Source organism: Monodon monoceros, unplaced genomic scaffold (assembly GCF_005190385.1).
Source record: "Monodon monoceros isolate NGI ecotype Baffin Bay Population unplaced genomic scaffold, NGI_Narwhal_1 Super_Scaffold_4, whole genome shotgun sequence".
NCBI lineage: Eukaryota > Metazoa > Chordata > Mammalia > Artiodactyla > Monodontidae > Monodon > Monodon monoceros.
In genome coordinates, this window is record NW_021703781.1 from 17,389,137 (window position 1) to 17,409,079 (window position 19,943).

Below are 19,943 nucleotides of genomic sequence, written 5' to 3' on the forward strand. Positions count from 1 at the left end.
ACAACATTAAATGAAACAACATTCGCATGATAGGGGTCCCAGAAGGAGAAGAGAGAGAGAAAGGACCAGAGAAAATATTTGAAGAGATTATACTCGAAAACTTCCCTAACATGGGGAAGGAAATAGCCACCCAAGTCCAGGAAGAACAGACAGTCCCATACAGGATAAACCCAAGGAGAAACACACCAAGACACATAGTAAGCAAACTGGCAAACATTAAAGACAAAGAAAAATTATTGAAAGCAGCAAGGGAAAAACGAAAAATAACATACAAGGGAACTCCCATAAGGTGAACAGCTGATTTCTCAGCAGGAACTCTACAAGCCAGAAGGGAGTGGCATGATATACTTAAAGTGATGAAAGGGAAGAACCTACAACCAAGATTACTCTACCTGGCAAGGATCTCATTCAGATTTAATGGAGAAATCAAAACCTTTACACACAAGCAAAAGCTAAGAGAATTCAGCACCACCGAACCAGCTCTACAACAAATGCTAAAGGAAGCTCTCTAAGTGGGAAACACAAGAGAAGAAAGGGAACTACAAAAACAAACCCAAAACAATTAAGAAAATGGTCATAGGAACATACATATAGATAATTACCTTAAACGTGAATGGATTAAATGCTCCAACCAAAAGACACTGGCTTGCTGAATGGACACAAAAACAAGACCCATCTATATGCTGTCTACAAGAGACCCACTTCAGACCTAGTGACACATACAGACTGAAAGTGAGGGCATGGAAAAAGATATTCCATGCAAATGGAAATCAGAAGAAAGCTGGAGTAGCTATACTCATATCAGATAAAATAGACTTTAAAATAAAGAATATTACAAGAGACAAGGAAGGACACTACATAATGATCAAGGGATCAATCTAAGAAAAAGATATAACAATTATAAATACATATGCACCCAACATAGGAGCACCTCAACACATAAGGCAAATGCTAACAGCTATAAAAGAGGAAATCAACAGTAACACAATAATAGTGGGGGAGGGCTTCCCTGGTGGTGCAGTGGTTGAGAGTCCATCTGCCGATGCAGGGGACACGGGTTCGTGCCATGGTCCAGGAAGATCGCACATGCTGTGGAGCGGCTAGGCCCGTGAGCCACGGCTGCTGAGCCTGTGCATCCAGAGTCTGTGCTCCGCAACGCGAGAGGCCACAACAGTGAGAGGCCCGCGTACCGCAAAAAAAAGAAAAAAAATAGTGGGGGACTTTAACACCTCACTTACATCAATGGACAGATAATCCAAAATGAAAATAAATAAGGAAACAGAAGCTTTAAATGACACAATAGACCACAAAGATCTAATTGATATTTATAGGACATTCCATCCAAAAACAGCAGATTACACTTTCTTCTCAAGTGCGCATGGAATATTCTCCAGGATAGATCACATCTTGGGTCACAAATCAAGCCTCAGTAAATTTAAGAAAACTGAAATCATATCAAGCATCCTTTCTGGCAACAACGCTATGAGATTAGAAATAAATTACAGGGAAAAAACGTGAAAAACACAAACACATGGAGGCTAAACAATACGTTACTAAATAAGCAAGAGATCACTGAAGAAATCAAAGAGGAAATCAAAAAATACCTAGAGACAAATGACAATGAAAACAGGATGATCCAAAACCTATGGGATGCAGCAAAAGCAGTTCTAATAGGGAAGTTTATAGCTATACAAGCCTACCTCAAGAAACAAGAAAAATCTCAAATAAACAATTTAACCTTACACCTAAAGGAACCAGAGAAAGAACAAACAAAACCCAAAGTTGGCAGAAGGAAAGAAATCATAAAGATCAGAGCAGAAATAAATGAAATAGAAACAAAGAAAACATAGCAAAGATCAATAAAACTAAAAGCTGGTTCTTTGAGAATATAGACAAAATTGATAAACCATTAGCCAGACTCATCAAAAAGAGAGGGAGAGGACTCACATCAATAAAATTAGAAATTAAAAAGGAGAAGTTACAACAGACACTGCAGAAATAAAAAGCATCCTAAGAGACTACTCCAAGCAACTCTATGCCAATAAAATGGACAACCTGGAAGAAACAGACAAATTCTTAGAAAGGTATAACCTTCCAAGGCTGAACCAGGAAGAAACAGAAAATATGAACAGACCAGTCACAAGGAATGAAATTGAAACTGTGATTAAAAATCTTCCAACAAACAAAAGACCAAGACCAGATGGCTTCACAGGTGAATTCTATCAAACACTTAGAGAAGAGCTAACACCCATCCTTCTCAAACTCTTCCAAAACATTGCAGAGAAAGGAACACATCGAAACTCATTCTATGAGGCCACCATCATCCTGATACCAAAACCAGACAAAGATACTACAAAAAAAGAAAATTACAGACCAATATCACAGATGAATATAGATGCAAAAATCCTCAACAAAATACTAGCAAACAGAATCCAACAACACATTAAAAGGATCATACCCCATGATCAGGTGGGATTTATCCCAGGGATGCAAGGATTCTTTAATATACGCAAATTAATCAATGTGATACACCATGTTAACAAAGAGAAGAGTAAAAACCATATGATCATCTCAGTAGATGCAGAAAAGGCTTTTGACAAAGTTCAACACCCATTTATGATAAAAAACTCTCCAGAAAGTGGGCATAGAGGGATCCTTCCTCAACATAATAAAGGCCATATAGGACAAACCCACAGCAAACATCATTCTCAATGGTGAAAAACTGAAAGCATTTCATCTAAGATCAGGAACGAGACAAGGATGTTCACTCTCACCACTATTATTCAACATAGTTTAGAAAGTCCTAGCCATGGCAATCAGAAAAGAAAAATAAAAGGAATACAAATTGGAAAAGAAGAAGTAAAAGTGTCACTGTTTGCAGATGACATGATACTATACATAGAGAATCCTGAAAATGCCACCAGAAAACTTCTAGAGCTAATCAATGAATTTGGTAAAGTTGCAGGATACAAAATTAATGCACAGAAATCTCTTGCATTCCTCTACACTAATGATGAAAAATCTGAAAGAGAAATTATGGAAACACTCCCATTTACCATTGCAACAAAAATAATAAAACACCTAGGAATAAACCTAGCTAGGGAGACAAAAGACCTCTATGCAGAAAACTATAAGACACTGATGAAAGAAATTAAAGATGATACCAACAGTTGGAGAGATATACCATGTTCTTGGATTGGAAGAATCAATATTGTGCAAATGACTATACTAGCCAAAGCAATCTACAGATTCAATGCAATCCCTATCAAATTACCAATGGCATTTTTTACAGAACTAGAACAAAAAATCTTTAAATTTGTATGGAGACACAAAAGACCCCAAATAGCCAAAGCAGTCTTGAGGAGAAAAAGTGGAGCTGGAGGAATCAGCCTCCCTGACTTCAGACTATACTACAAAGCTATGGTAATCAAGACAATATGGTACTGGCACAAAAACAGAAATATAGATCAATGGAACAAGATAGAAAGCCCAGAGATAAACCCACACACCTATGGTAAAGTAATCTATGACAAAGGAGGCAAAGATATACAATGGAGAAAAGACAGTCTCTTCAATAAGTGGTGCTGGGAAATCTGGACAGCTACATGTAAAAGAATGAAATTAGAACACTCCCCAACACCATACACAAAAATAAACTCTAAATGGATTCAAGACCTAAATGTAAGACTGGACACTATAAAACTCTTAGAGGAAAACATAGGAAGAACAATCTTTGACATAAATCACAGCAAGATCTTTTTTGATCCACCTCCTAGAGTAATGGAAATAAAACCAAAAATAAACAAATGGGACCTTATGAAACTTCAAAGCTTTTGCACAGCAAAGGAAACCATAAACAAGACAAAAAGACAAACCTCAGAATGGAAGAAAATATTCACAAACAAATCAACGGACAAATGATTAATCTCCAAAATACATAAACAGCTCATGCAGCTCAATATTAAACAAACAACCCAATCCATAAATGGGAAGAAGACCTAAATATTCATTTCTCCAAGGAAGACATACAGATGGCCAAGAAGCACATGAAAACCTGCTCAACATCACTAATTATTAGAGAAATGCAAATCAAAACTACAATGAGGTATCACCTCACACCAGTGAGAATGGCCATCATCAGAAAATCTACAAACAACAAATGCTGGAGAGGGTGTGGAGAAAGGGAAACCTCTTGTACTGTTGGTGGGAATGTAAATTGATACAGCCACTATGGAGAACAGTATGGAGGTTTCTTTAAAAACTATAAATAGAATTACCATATGATCCAGCAATCCCACTACTGGGCATATACCCAGAGAAAACCATAATTCAAAAAGACACATGCACCCCAATGTTCATTGTAGCACTATTTACAATAGCCAGGTCATGGAAGCAACCTAAATGCCCATCGACAGATGAATGGAAAAAGAAGTTGTGGTACATTTATACAATGGAATATTACTCGGGCATAAAAAAGAACGAAATTGAGTCATTTGTTGAGACGTGGATGGATTTAGAGACTGTCGTACAGAGTGAAGTCAGAAAGAGAAAAACAAATATCGTATATTAACACATATATGTGGAACCTAGATAAATGGTACAGATGAACCAGTTTGCAGGGCAGAAGTTGAGACACAGATGTAGAGAACAAACATATGGACACCAAGGGGGGAAAACCGCTGTGGGTTGGGGATGGTGTTGTGCTGAATTGGGCGATTGGGATTGACATGTATACACTGATGTGCATGAAACTGATGAGTGATAAGAACCTGCAGTATAAAAAAACAAACAAACGACAACAACAAAAAAAACCCTGGTTTTATTTTTTTAATATTTTGTAGTATACAGACCACTATTCACTGGTTAAAATGTATTTTACAGCCATTTTTAAGGATTAGAAATAATTTTTATGGTATCTTTCCATATTTTATGACTTTAATTAAATTTCCGATTTCTGTTCCAAACACTGCAATATAAGACAGTATAAAACACATTTTAATCAGTAAATTTGTGGATAATTTTGTGATTTTTTCAGAGCCTATAACACCAAGGGACTGATAATACAAGATAATGTGTATAAAATACACTTCAGCAAGTTCTACAAACTCCATCCTCAAGGATCTTTCCTTCTCTCACAACCCAACAGCTAATGCACACAATCAAGAAGTCACATCAGGGGTGTTCTACAACTGCCATCATCTTTAAAGAGGAATCTTGTCATGAGCATTAGGTAAAATAAAGGACATTTTAAACCAACTACATATATCCTACTTTACAGAAGCTCGTAGTGAGACAAATAGCATTGACACAGATGTGTACGTACATTTGTGATAGCATTAGTGGTCACAGAGTACAATACTTAGTAAAGATCATTGGCACTGTCAAAATTATCTTAAACCAAAGATCAAGCAAATTTTAATTCTTCGTGAAAATATTTATGGAGATAGTTTCCTATTATCCATCACTATTTGTAATATAAAATATAACAAAGTAACATTTTTCTTGCCCTTAATTCTGTGAGGTCGAATGATTATATTTCAAACAAATGTCAAATTTGGCAACCAAATCAATCACTTTAACTGTGAAAAAGCCTAACATCTTATTTTAGTTTAAAGGTCTAAAAATTCCTTCTTTTATATAGCCTATATTCTTGTATGGGGAGACAGACAATAGATAAATAAGCACAGAAGTATATAATGCCATTTGTCATGGTAAACATAAACTTCAGTAAGAAGATAAAGGCTGTCTGAAGTGGAAGATGCTATTTTTATTCATGATTCTTAAAGGGCTTATGCAGGATGTTATGTAAGGTAATGATAACTCAGACCTGAAGAAGTCTGCTGTACAATTCTTGTAGAAAGCACATGGTTAGAGTACCAGTCTTTTGCCTCCTTAGGAAGATTTATTCCTAGGCATTTTATTCTTTTTGATGCGATGGTAAATGGGATTGTTTCCTTGATTTCTCTTTCTGATATTTCGTTGTTACTGTATAGGAATGCAAGAGATTTATGTGTATTAATTTTGTATCCTGCAACTTTACCAAATTTATTGATGAGCTCTAGTAGTTTTCTGGTAGCATCTTCAGGATTTTCTATGTATAGTAACATGTCACTTGCAAACAGTGACAGTTTTACTTAAAAGCACATGAAAAGATGCTCAACGTCACTAATTATTAGAGAAATGCAAATCAAAACTACAATAAGGTACCACCTCACACCGGTCAAAATGGCCATCATCAAAAATCTATAAACAATAAATGCTGGAGAGGGTGTAGAGAAAAGGGAGCCCTCCACCTCACTGGTGGTGGAAATGTAAATTGGTACAGCCACTGTGGAGAACAGTACAGAGGCTCCTTAAAAAATTAAAAATATAGCTACCATACTATACAGCAATCCCACTCCTGGGCATACATCCGGAGAAAACCATAATTTGAAAAGATACATGCATCCTAATGTTCATTGCAGCACTATTCACAATAGCCAGGACATGGAAGCAACTTAAATGTCCATCGACAGAGGAATGGATAAAGAAGATGGGGTACGTATATACAATGGAATATTACTCAGCCATAAAAAAGAATGAAATAATGCCATTTGCAGCAACATGAATGGACCTAGAGATTGTCATACTGAGTGAAGTAAGTCAGGCAGAGAAAGACAAGTATCATATGATATTGTTTATATGTGGAATCTATAAACAGGGTACAAATGAACTCATTTACAAAATAGAAATAGAGTTACAGATGTAGAAAACAAACTTATAGTTACTGGGGGTTGGGGGTGGGGAGGGATAAACTGGGAGATTGGGATTGACACATACACACTACTATATATAAAATAGATAGCTAATAAGGACCTACTGTATAGCACAGGGAACTCTACTCAATGCTCTGTAATGGCCTATATGGAAAAAGAATCTAAAAAAGAGTGGATATATGTATATGTACAACTGATTCACTTTGCAGTACACCTGAAACTAACATAACATTGTAAATCAACTATACTCCAATAAAAATTAAAAGGAAAAAGAAAGAAAGGAAGCACATGGTTAGAGAGGGCAGTAAGTGGAAAGACACCAGAAGTGTAGGAATGTCTGCCAAACTGGAGAAACAGTCAGGAGGTTTATGTATCTGAATTTGAAGGTGCAGGGAAGAGAGTTGTAGGGTAAGTATTCTTCAACAAATTGCCCCAAAAGTGGTTCTTGGGATTTCTGTGTTTATAACTAAGTGGCCCATCAACAAAGGGGAGTCAGTGAGGTAGAAGGGCTCCTGTTGAGTGCATAACAACACTGGGCTGTTTCCTTCTACTGAGGTAAAAGAAAATGTCCTGAACCAGGTGCTCAAAGACTCTGGATCCTATCCTGTTACTTCCCCATCATTGTGTGACCTCAAGAGCCTCACTTCACTTCCTGACCTTTGCTATCAGGCTCCAGAATATTTCTCCCTTTGAAACTCCATCGTTTACTTTACGGATACTGGAAATACAAAAGTCTCAATATCCCTCCTACTATGAGTTATGCCAAAGCCTGTTTCTTAAAAGTCATCACTTCATAAATTTTATCTTTAGACTTTTTTTCTCTAAAAGGCTTATTCAACATTCCAAAAGTTACTTTTGAAATGTGGGCAGCCAAACATTTCACTTGAGTTAAGCGATCAGCCCCCCATAAGCGTTTTTAGGATGAAAACAAAATAGAAAATAATGAAAACGTATTAGTAGATTTAACACTTAATATATTTACTAATTTATTTAATTACTAATGCAAGCTTAGTTATAAAAATTGAAATAAATTATTTAATAATTAACTTACCAGAAACAAACGATAAAAAAAAAATCCCTTAAGATTCCACAACTAAACATCCCCCCATCCTCCCCATATTATTTTTCTATTCACAGTGCTAGCTACTTCCCCTGAAGGTACTTTCAAAGAGAGATGCTTGGCTCCTTAAACTCAGCTACTCTGAATCAGAGGCTCTGCATAGCACTTGTGTAGAGTTCCCTGAGTGCAAGGCTAGTCTGCATCAAAGCCCTTTTGGACCATGGACTCTCCTGCCAGTCCACAGCTCTGACCCTTTGGTGAAAGAGCACTTCCGAGAATGACTTCAAGCTGAACATCTCTCTCCCAGCATGAGCAACAGAGATCACTGACTGGTGCTGCTTTGTAGCTTAACCAACAGGTTTCTCAATGAACACTTTTTCGTAGTCTAGTCACCTCTGTTCCCTTAGTCAAAAGTCTCTTCAAATGGTGCACACATGAGGAAGGTCATTAAGTGCACTGAGAGCATACAGTCTCACCTCTTGCTGACCAGTACTAGCAGGCGATTCTGCTTTTCCTTGCCTTAAACTCTTTGTTTTCAGAGGAAACAGCAAGAGCCTCAGTACAGAATTCTTCCCAGTGATGTCTGATCTAAATCTGCATATAAAGCTAAGGTTACTCTGCTGCACGTCTTTTATTAAATTCCTTTAGAAAGCCCCCTGGAAATTGGCTTCTCTACAAACTGGCTCTGACACTATAAAGGAGTCATATCATTTCCAAAAAGGACAAAGTGCTTTAATTGGTATTCCCTGGCAAGACTCCTGTGAGAATGTAGAGTGACTAAGATGAATTCAGGAAATCTGCTTTCCACTGAAAAATGAAAAGGTGTAAATTCTTGAACGTTAAATAAATGTGAATGGTGCGTGAATAGATTCTCCACAGTCAACAAAGGGTCTGCAGAGCATGAAGAGTGGAAGGGAACATTTGCTAGCAGTTAGGCCTATGGAAAGAAAGTGTCGGAAAACCTGGCTTGATAAAGAACTGTGATCATTAGTGCCCAGGCACTGTGGAACGTAGTCTGGTGGGTAAAAATGATGTAACATGGGGCCTCAAGCAGCATAATCAGGACCCAGAAACTAGAGTGAACATAACAATATATCGTCCAAATTTGATACTTTTGAGAGTGAAAAGGGGGATAATCCAAATCTGTCCTAAGGAAACCAAGACATACACTTACCCTAATTCACTGCATGTTTAAATTCACTCAGCAAGTACTTATTTTATGAAAATTCATTTGCAATCCAATCATCTTTGGACAAATTTGTTACTACTATAACATAAAAAAAAAAAAAGAAGTAATGGTTGAATAAAGTTGATGAATTTCAACATCATGTAAGCCTCAAAAACTGAATTTCAAAATGTATGATAATCAAAGGCTAAGCTAAAATTTAATTTTATCTGCTGAATGAAAATACCAAGAAGAATGCAAAAAAATTCCATTCAGCTTTTGAAGAAGGGTGAGTCCCAGTAATTAAAGGACTCTCTCTGCAAAATAGTAGGGCAGGAATATAAAATTTGCAAAGGAAGAAGCACAGATAGCTCAAACTACAAAAGAAAAGGTAAAAAAATTTGAGCACCTAAGGCGTGGAAGCCCTCAGGGTAAAAAGGAGGATGGAGAAAGGAGGCTGGGACACTTCCTATTCATCCCTTCCCCTGGGAATAGGAAGAATTAGCAGAAGTTGTTCTAGGTGGTCACATGATTCAAGGAAATTGGAAGGAAAAACAATTCTAATATTCAAATGTTTTGGACAATTGGATTTATAAGGGAAAACTAATAAAGGAGTGATTGGATCCTTGGGCAAGTCGTTCAAGATTTTGGTAAACAGTCAAAACAGACTATCTAAAACAAGGGTGAGAAAACTTACTCTGTAATGAGCCAAATAGTAAATGTTTTAGGCTTTGTGAGCTACATAGTTTCTGCTGTAGCACAAAGAGCAAGGTATAATATATGGGTGTGCCTGTATTCCTAAAATTAGAATTTCATATAATTTTCAGAAATTATTCTTACAAATTTTTCAACCATCTAAAAATATTAAAATCATTCTTCACCTGAAGACCATACAAGACAGGTGGTGGGCTAAATTTGGCCCTAAGCCCGTAAGTTTGCCAACCCCTGATCTAAGATAATAAGTAATGAGTCACAAATATAGGGAATAAAAATCAACAAAAGAGAATACATGCATTAGAAATATCTGGTAGGCAGCCAGTTATAAAGTAGAAAGGTGTTAATTTTATAGTATTCAAAGTGTTAGCATTTTCAGAAGTCCATGCAGGCCTTTCTAATTAGTCCTAACTAATACTGTTTGGTAGGACTTTAATTAAAACTGCCTGTGGGGGCTTCCCTGGTGGCACAGTGGTTGAGAGTCCACCTGCCCATGCAGGGCACACGGGTTCGTGCCCCGGTCCAGGAGGATCCCACATGCGGCGGAGCGGCTGGGCCCGTGAGCCATGGCTGCTGAGCCTGCGCTCTGCAACGGGAGAGGCCACAACAGTGAGAGGCCCGCATAAAGCAAAAAAAAAAAACTGCCTGTTTTCTAAGGTGTTGGCTACTGGGCAAAACATTATTTTCTTAAATTATCTTTAGCAATATAACTTACAAGTAATTTTATGTGTACAATTTGATGAGTTTTGACAAATGTATACACCCATGTAACCACCTTGGACTATTAGTCTTCATAAAAGTCTGCTGAGAATGTGTTTGGGACATCATTAAACCTAAAATCAATTTCGGGGGACTTCCCTGGTAGCACAGTGGTTAAGAATCCGCCTGCCAATGCAGGGGACACGGGTTCGATCCCTGGTCTGGGAAGATCCCACATGCCTCGGAGCAACAAAGCCCGTGTGCCACAACTACTGAGTGTGCACTCTAGAGCTCGCGAGCCACAACTACTGGGCCCATGTGCTGCAACTACTGAAGCCCTTGCGCCTAGAGCCCATGCTCCGCAACGAGAAGCCACCGCACTGAGAAGCCCACACACGGCAACAAAGAGTAGCCCCCGCTCACTGCAACTAGAGAAAGCCTGCACACAGCAACGAAGACCAAACACCGCAGGAAAAATAAAACAAAAAAATCAATTTGGGGAAAATTGACACCTTTAGCAATACTGAGTCTCCCAGTCCAGAAATATGATAAACTCCAAATATTTAAGTGATTTTAGTTTTTCTTAGTAATATTTTTGAATATTTGTAAAATTGAAATTTTTATAATTTTCGGAGTTTAGATCATGTACGTCTTTGTTAAATTTATCACTAAGTTTATTTTATTTTTAATGCTGAAATATACTGTACTTTTAAAAGATATATTTTCTAGTTGTTAGTTACTACTATACAGAAAAAGATACTTTGAGTTTCACTGTACTTTTCCTTTTTTTTTTTGGCTGCACCCTGTGGCATGCAGGATCCTAGTTCCCTGACCAGGGATCGAACCTAAACCCCCTGCAGTGGAAGCACCAAGTCTTAACCACTGGAGGACCAGGGAAGTCCCTGCTGTACTTTTCTTATTTCATTAATTTTGCCCTTATTTTTATTTTTCCCTTGCTCCCATTATAAAATTGTTTTTTGTATGCTGACCTTGTATTCTGTGATCCTGTATTCTGTGATCTAAACTTATTTATCAGTTCTACTAGAATGGGTTTTTTTGTTGTTATAAATTTATTTTTTAGGATTTTCAATGTAGTTGAGAATATAATTTACCAATCTAGACAGTTTCACTTTTTCCTTTGTAACCAATATACTTTTTATTATATTATTATTATTATTATTATGATTATTGATTTACTGTTCCGGCCAGAACATCCATAACATTGCATTGCTTTGGAAAATGGACATTCTCACTTTGTTCCTAATCTTAAGGAACAGTGTTTTGTCTTTCATTTTAAGTACAATTTTAAAGCCACTTTACTAGGTAGAAGTAGTAATTTAATGGTATGCTTTCATTTCCCTCCACAGCGAAGAAACTAATGATATCATGTAAAATAACAATGTAACTGGTAATGTAAAACAGGGACTTCAATGCACGTCTTGATTTTACACAGTATTTTTTTCGCTATTTCTTCATTTCCAAGTTGCATTACACAGAGTTCTAATTGTACAAGATAATATTCTACACTGGTTAGCTTCTAACTGACACCACCATAGCCGTTCTCTCTGGCAGTGTGAGTGAGACTTCAAAGAGAAAAACAGCAGCTCAGTCCAGAAGACATACAAAGAAAAAAAATTTTTGAGGTCACGAAGAAAAGACACTATGGTGGACAATGAAAGAAGTTCAAAGAAATCATGACAGTGCAAGTAATTTAAATTTTAAAAATTATATATTATTCCAGTAAAAGCTATAAATCTATCCACTTCTATACACACAGTAGAACTGGACACAAAAGGTTTTTCTGGCTATATAAGCTGAAGTTGTATATTAAACTATGTTTCAATTCTAGAATCCATTTAAATGATTCAGGTAAAGATGGTCCATGTAAACTGGGACATGTAAATGTTTTTTTAATTTATTTTATTTTTCTTTGTTTTTTCAAAAATTAATTTCCATCAAGTGAGATATCCAAAATATGTTCCTCTTCCCTGAAACGTAAAGTTAGAAAACTAACACAGAAAATCTAAATTTATGATGGTCCTGAAAATCTTCACATTCGTCTTTGGAAAGTTCTGTGTATTCTCAGAGAACTTTTGATAACTCACATGTGAAAATGCACAAAGAAAATATATGAAAGTCTACATTCTGAACACCTGTTACAGGATGAATTTTTGCTGAATCTTTTCCTCTCTTTGAGAGTATTTCACTTCTGGCCACCCATGCTAGTCTCTCACAATTCACCTATGCCATCCTTTTCAAATTTCCTCTATTTCTGGTTAAGCACCTTTTACCAAAAAGATGAGCCATTGAGCCTCCTTGTATGTTTCAAGAGGTTAAGAAAAACAATACGCAGAATTATAACGCTAGCTTAAAGTAATACGGGTTCAAAAGCAAAATTTGCATTAAATCAACTATAATTCAGACACCCAATGCTGATAAACATGGCTATCCTCTTATACAATGTAAACGGTACCGTGAGAAAAAAAAATGCTTTGAACTTCACCCTTTCAAGTTACTTTTTGGGTTTCAGCTTCACGTTGCTCCATGAGCATATTTCTACAGCTTCTATAGCTAACATTCTTCAAGATATACAAAATCATAGGCAGCTTCAGTAGTACTAGTTCTATTCACAGTGGTAACAGCAATAGAAGCTATCTTCTTATTAGACTACTATTTACTAAGTACTTCATTTCTGTTAGCTCATTTTGTCAGCATAATAATCTTTTAAAGTAGGTATAATACCAAGTTCATTTTACAAAGGAGGAAACTGAAGCTTAGTGAGATTTGTTACTTGCTTTCGTTTTAACCATTATATTATTAGGGTTCTTGCTGGGCTGCACCGCACAGGCCTACAAGCCCTATGCTTGCCCAGCTTCAAGACTGAAGAAAGAGATGGGAGTCAGCAACAGAGACATCAGTTGTTTAAGGGATGGGGGAGCTTACGCGTCTGAAGCAAGGTCCTGGAGAGACACCCCAGCGTGTGCTTCAGAAGACGGGCAGGACATGGCAGCCGTCTTCACTCCCGGAGAAAGGGGAGTTTGCCAGTTATAGGGGAATTGATTTCAGATGGGCTCATTAGTTACCAGGGAAACCAGCAGAGGGGAATGCTCTTCACAGCCCCCTTTAATAATAACAATCACTAGCTGGGGCCTGGGGCAAGTATGTAGGAAGGTCAGTCATATGCATAAGATACAGGTGAAGCAGGCACTGGCCGGGGAGGGGAGGTACAGAGAGCAAGAGAACAGCCATCTTACGTGGCCTGACCATACAGCTCCTAATCACTGTAAAATTTACATATAGATATTAAACACTAAACAGATAAAGAATATTAATACTTCCTACTCTCCAAGGTTAAGAATGAGATTCTACAAACTCAATTGTCCGTACACTGAATCCAGTGGAGATAGTAATAGTAAATGTCACAGTATTTGACTCAGAAATTTAAAAAATAATCTAAACAATGGCAAACATAGTTATTCATCAAAATAAATATTAAAGACCGGTATAATCATATTTTTTTGTAAAACTATAAAATATCAGGCCGCGATCTTAAGTTAGTATTTTATCATCTCAAGAGCACTGAAGAACACTCATGAAAATTCAGGTGCAAGACTGGATTCAGTAACACGCACACACATTCTCAAGAGCACAGCTTAGCCTTACCTGAACTTGCATAATTATACATGTATTGCCTTAATGTTGACGCTCTTTAGACACTCTAAATAAAGTTTTGCAGTTCTAAGTTCAGGATACTGGTCAGCATTACATCTGACCTTTGAAAGAGAAGATTATACCAGATCAATTTTATTATCATCTATGGTAAAGGGACAGTCCTCAAAGAAAAAAAAAAAGATTTTCATTAATTACACCTGAGTTACCCTTCTATTTTTTTCATACTATAATCCAATTAGCAGTTAAGTACAAAGGTTTCTGGGTCATCATCCAAGGAATCCCTGCAGAAGTGCTGTACAGGTGCCCCTAGCAGCTGTCTAGGAGACTGGGGGTGTAGGGACAGAGATAATGGGCCTCTAGACTATCCTGCATCGTTTCAAGCACAGGATCTCTGCTTTTATCTGGTTTTTTTTGGCCATAAAATGTGTTTGAAGAAAGAGTATCTTTACCTCAACAATCAAAAAAAACATTCTTTCAAACTGAACACTTACCAGTATGTTCTCAGCTGGCTGGAACATCAGATTCTAAGGGATCTTAACACTAATGCCCTTAACTGGAGCTATCTAGCAGGGATTAAGGGCCAATATAATTTAATATTTTTATCTGTAATCTAGATGAAGGAACTAAGATTATAATCTCACATTTCTAATTAATACTAATTTAGGTATGGTCACCAACCAAAATTAAAAACAATCTGATAAATTACATGAAGAATCATTTAGAAATATAATGCAGGTTTAATAGCATTAGGATTTGGGGCCAAGAGCAAACACATCAAATCAAAATGGAGAAGGGATATACAGGCAACAACAGTATAAAAAATAAAAACAAAAATGTTATTGTCTATCCAATAATCATGGTGTTTAAGAGGGGAAAAATTAGGCTAACAGTAGTTGGCTGTATTAATAGCCGTAATGTAAGAATACATCTTCCACTTTATTTGACAATGGACTGGCTCTAATTAGGGTATGCTTTTTGATAGTCTCATTTGAGAAGTCTGTTGAAAAGTTAAATAAGGACTAGTAAAGAACACAAAATACTAAATTATTGGGCTTCCTCGGTGGCGCAGTGGTTGAGAGTCCGCCTGCCGATGCAGGGGACACGGGTTCGTGCCCCGGTCCGGGAAGATCCCACATGCCGCGGAGCGGCTGAGCCCGTGAGCCATGGCCGCTGAGCCTGCGCGTCCGGAGCCTGTGCTCCGCAATGGGAGAGACCACAACAGTGAGAGGCCTGTGTACCGCAAAAAACAAAACAAAAAACACAATTATTTCTATGAGGAACAGTTAAAAGAAATTGAAGCATTTACCTTGAAAAAGACGTGGCTATAGGGAAAAATTACTGCCCTCTAAGGCTGTTAAGAATTACAATAAATTGTTCTCCTGCCCTAAACAGGACTACTGCAAATGAGGGATATATAGAAATAATGGCAAGACAATTTAATTTGCTATAAGTAAGCTATTTTGATAATAATAAAATTTTTAAATACTAGAATATTCAAGTGGGAGAGGTTATAAAACATTTGTCCCTAGATAGCTTTTGCAGAAAAAAACAAAACAAAAAACAAAATGCATTCCCTGCCCTGGTTCACCTATGCTATTTCACTGGTTTATCTTCTCAAATATCCACCAAGGGATACTGGAAATGTGGGGCTTTCACTCTTGTAAAGCTACCTCCTGAAGTTTATGTGCCTTCTTCATACTTTCAGTGTTTCCCTCCTGGTTCCACCTGTCCAGCTCTGAATTAATACTAGCCCACTAGTCACCTAGTCCACACAGGTAAGGAATAAAAACTTTTGTAAGAGAAGAAACTATTTGGCAAAGGTACTTTGCAGTTCAGACATAGTACTAGTACAGTACCACTGTTCCCAGTCACATATGAACAAATACTTCTAGACTGTTCATAAATATATATTGAGGTTTCTCCCTGTATAACTGGCTTGCTGGCAGGTTTTCCCAAGCTCTGAAGTGCTAGATCCCGTGTCTTGACACCTCTAGACTTTCTCTTACAATTTCTTCCATAAGCGTCCATCTGCCCTGCGAGGCTCCTCGACTTCTGTTGGCCCTTTTCCCTACAAGGTCCTCAGTTGGCTCCATTTTTATGAACTGCTCCATGTAACCTATGACATTCAGACCTGTCAGATACTACTGAGGCTCCATCCTTATCTCCTCAATACAGCCAATTCCATCTCACAGTCTTACTAACAGTTAATTCCAGAAGCCTTCAAATTGAACTCTACTCATACTTACAAATTGCACTCACCAGTCTTACTGATTCTTCTTTCCTTTACTCTGCCTCAGGGTGGATTTTGGCCACAAGAGCTTGATTGGCCCTGCAGGAGGCTCTGGTAACACCTCTGAAGAGAGGTGGCCTTTAACCAAGGGTGAATAGGTGGATAAGCTGGATTTTGTTTCCCTAAGGTAAAATAATTCTGAGGTGTGCTCTACAGTACCCTGCTAGAGTTGCCCAGGCTCAAACCCAAGTTGTCTGCAGTGACTCATAATCGCCACTTGTTGGTTCTCTGTCTCACTTTTTCCTAAACAGACTAATGTTAACACAAATATTTGACTCTGCCTCCAGGTGAACCAATCCTAAAATAGTCTATCTCCATATATTTACATGTGCATTTTCCCAAGAACTTCTACTGTTTTTTTGTTTTTGTTTTTTTGCAGTACGCGGGCCTCTCACTGTTGTGGCCTCTCCCGTTGCGGAGCATAGGCTCCGGACGCACAGGCTCAGCGGCCATGGCTTACGGGCCCAGCTGCTCCCCGGCATGTGGAACCTTCCCGGACCGGGGCACGAACCTGTGTCTCCTGCATCGGCAGGCGGACTCTCAACCACTGCACCACCAGGGAAGCCCTTTTTTTTCTTTTTAATAGCATTAAAAAAATATCCCACATTAACATTTTGAGTAAAAACAAATAATCTTGGTCTGTGTATATGCGGTGTGCCCACAACAAACGACTCACTTTCACACTCAGGAAGATGGTATATATTCTCCCAAATAGACAACTCTCAACCATTTCTTGTTTCTGGCAGTTACAAGTGAGATTTCACTCCGATTCTATGATCTAGTATGAGATTTCTTACAGAACACTCCGATTCTATGATCTAGTATGAGAGGGTTCAGCCATAGAAATACCTTGTTTTAAACACATTTTTCTATAAATTTCAGTAGTGATGAGAAAGATCCTCTCCTTTCTGCCCAAGAAAAGAAAGTAAATTACTTTATGTATTGTTCTTTGGCTTTTGATATGCTATGTGACACTTCAGCAAATCCTGCACACAATGATTTCTATCATTTCTGCACATGTGGCAGTTAAATGTGCTCATTTGCATAAGTTACAACCATAAACATAAGTAAAAGTGTTGTTTTTGACAGTAGATCTGATTTTGGGGATACATATGAATTTCTAAAGTTCTAATGGATTTCAGCATTGACGTTACGGCATAGAAATAAAACATTTCTTGCAATCATTCCAGGCATACCAGATGGTGAAAAGTGTTACAATAATTCAATAGAAGGTAAAGCAAACTTACCCGAATCATCATGACTGAACATCTAATATCATGAATTGTATCATAGATCTTTTTTGAGATGTCCACAAACTGATCATCATCAAACACATCCAAAGAGTTTTTACTTAAGGCTTCCAAGGCAACATTCACTTGTGTTACAAATTCCGGAATTACTGTTAAAATGAATAAGAAAGAGAAAATTGTCCTATTTGTATTTTCAGATTTCTGGAGTTTCCAGGAAATGGAGAATCATATTTTTAAACAAATACTTGATTAATAAAATTTCAATTAGTTTTTAAATGTAGGGAGACAAAACATTTTGGCAGGATAATCTTGAATCTCCGAAATACAAAGGTAACCAAAGACAACACAGGCATCGTTATGGAAATGTTTTAAAAGATTATCTTTCTCCTTTATAGCATTTTTGTTTTTACCAAGGCTGGAACCATATAATTATTTTTCATCCGATCCAGTGTAAGCTCAAAGAAATGACAAAAAAGAATTGGTGTGAATAATAGTTGAAATTGTAAACATAAAAATATTTAAAGAAAAAAACATTTGAGATGCTAAATAGAAGAAAATTAACTAAAGACACTAATTCTATCTCATAGAAATAATAAAACTACTGTAAACTTTCTATTGATAAAATATTTCCTCATCATCAAAAACATTAATGCAAAGAAACTGGTGATCTTATATGCAAAACGTTTCTATGTAAAATAACACAACATTGAATGAGTTTAGGGATATATCAATCAGTAAGGCCAATCCATAGAATGCCCTTTTTTTTATTAAGATTTCAAAATAGTCTCAATTAAAAACATTTTTCTGACTTTACTTTTAAGGTTAATGATAACAGCATTCATTAACTCTTCAGTAGATTCAAGGCAGTTTTCTAAGTGTTTGCTGTGATTTAAATCTTAAAACAACCCCAGTATTAACCTGGGGTTCATACTTAGTTGAATGACAAAGACACAGAGAAATCAAGAATCTTTCACAGAGTCATTCTGCTAATATGACTTTTAACTACTATACCATATCATATTGAATAAGTTTCTTCCCCATGTGAATATGCAGGATAAAAGCAATTGATTTTTAGAGCAATGATTCCAAACCTGGAAGATACAGTACTTTATCTAACACAAAAATATTAATAAATATTATTTTTTCCTACATCCAAATCTCTATCTGCATGTATGGCACACCATGTCTTGCAATCCTATCTGCCATGTTCTTGATGTGGGGAAATGCTGGCAATATACATAGGTACCCATATTTTATCTAGTCTCATCTTTCCTCCACCTACTAAAATGTATCACCTATACCCTAATTCTTAGTTAATATACCCACCAGGATTATCCACTGTGCTTTTCTCCTCTGTCCATTCTCTAGGTGTACCATCCAATAAAAAGGGGCACCTGGCCACATAGGGCCACATATGACTATGACACATTAAATTCATTAAAATTTAATTTAATTTGAAATTGAGTTCTTCAATCACATTTACCACATTTCAAGTGCTCAGTATACACCTATGGCTATTGAATTCTGTTTTGAGAGTGGCAAGATGGAATGTTTCTGTCATACCAAAACTTCTACTGGATAATATTATTCAGTAGTGAGATTTCATGAAATCATTGTCTCACTTTCAGTGAACAGAGTAACAAAGGCAAGGAGAAAGCTAACTCACACCACTTTGTGTAGGAGAAACACTCCTGAACCACAATTCCCACTAATTTAGATGTGACTCCCAAAGTGTATCTCTAATCTAACCTTTTCCCTGAATTCCAGAGCTATAAATGCAAAATGGTCTACTGCAAAATTCTACCTAAATCTTTCATAACACCTCAAATCCATCCTATCTAAACCTAAACACATTCTTTTCTACCTGGAAAGCCTAATTTTCTTGTAATATTTTCTATCTTGACGCCCAGTCATCAAGGAAAAAAACTCAGGTGTTTTCTTTTACCTCCTACTCTTTTTTAACCTCTATATCCAAATGTCCTCTAAGTGAAATCTCCTCTACCATATAAGTACATTTTGAAGCCATTGCCAGTGCAGCCCCACTGCCTCTAGCCATCATTATCTCCTGCTTGAGCCCTCACCGTAGTCCTCCTGCCTAAGATCTTCTCATCCTTCAGACTCATCGTAAGTATAATCTTATTGACAAAGCCAACTCTTAGCAGTGAGTACAACAGTGTCTGTCACAAAACAGATTCTCAGTAAGTTGTTTTATTAGTGAGTCACATCACTACACTGTTCAAAAATGTTCACTGTTTCCTTGAAACTTTTTCCTGTTGGTATCCCAAGTGTCTAGCCTGGCACATAGTAGATACGTAATTGAATTAAGTAATCGAATGAG

General features: G+C 37.1%; 1 protein-coding gene across 2 annotated transcripts in view; it reads right to left on the bottom strand.

Annotated features, from left to right (window-relative positions):
* CTNNA3 (catenin alpha 3) overlaps positions 1–19,943 on the bottom strand; it is a 1,596,010-nt gene that overhangs the window by 293,190 nt on the left and 1,282,877 nt on the right. For both annotated transcript variants that reach the window (XM_029245645.1, XM_029245646.1), the window contains exon 13: positions 17,603–17,754. In XM_029245645.1, the coding sequence (XP_029101478.1) occupies positions 17,603–17,754 (152 nt within the window). The remainder of the gene's footprint in view (positions 1–17,602; positions 17,755–19,943) is intronic.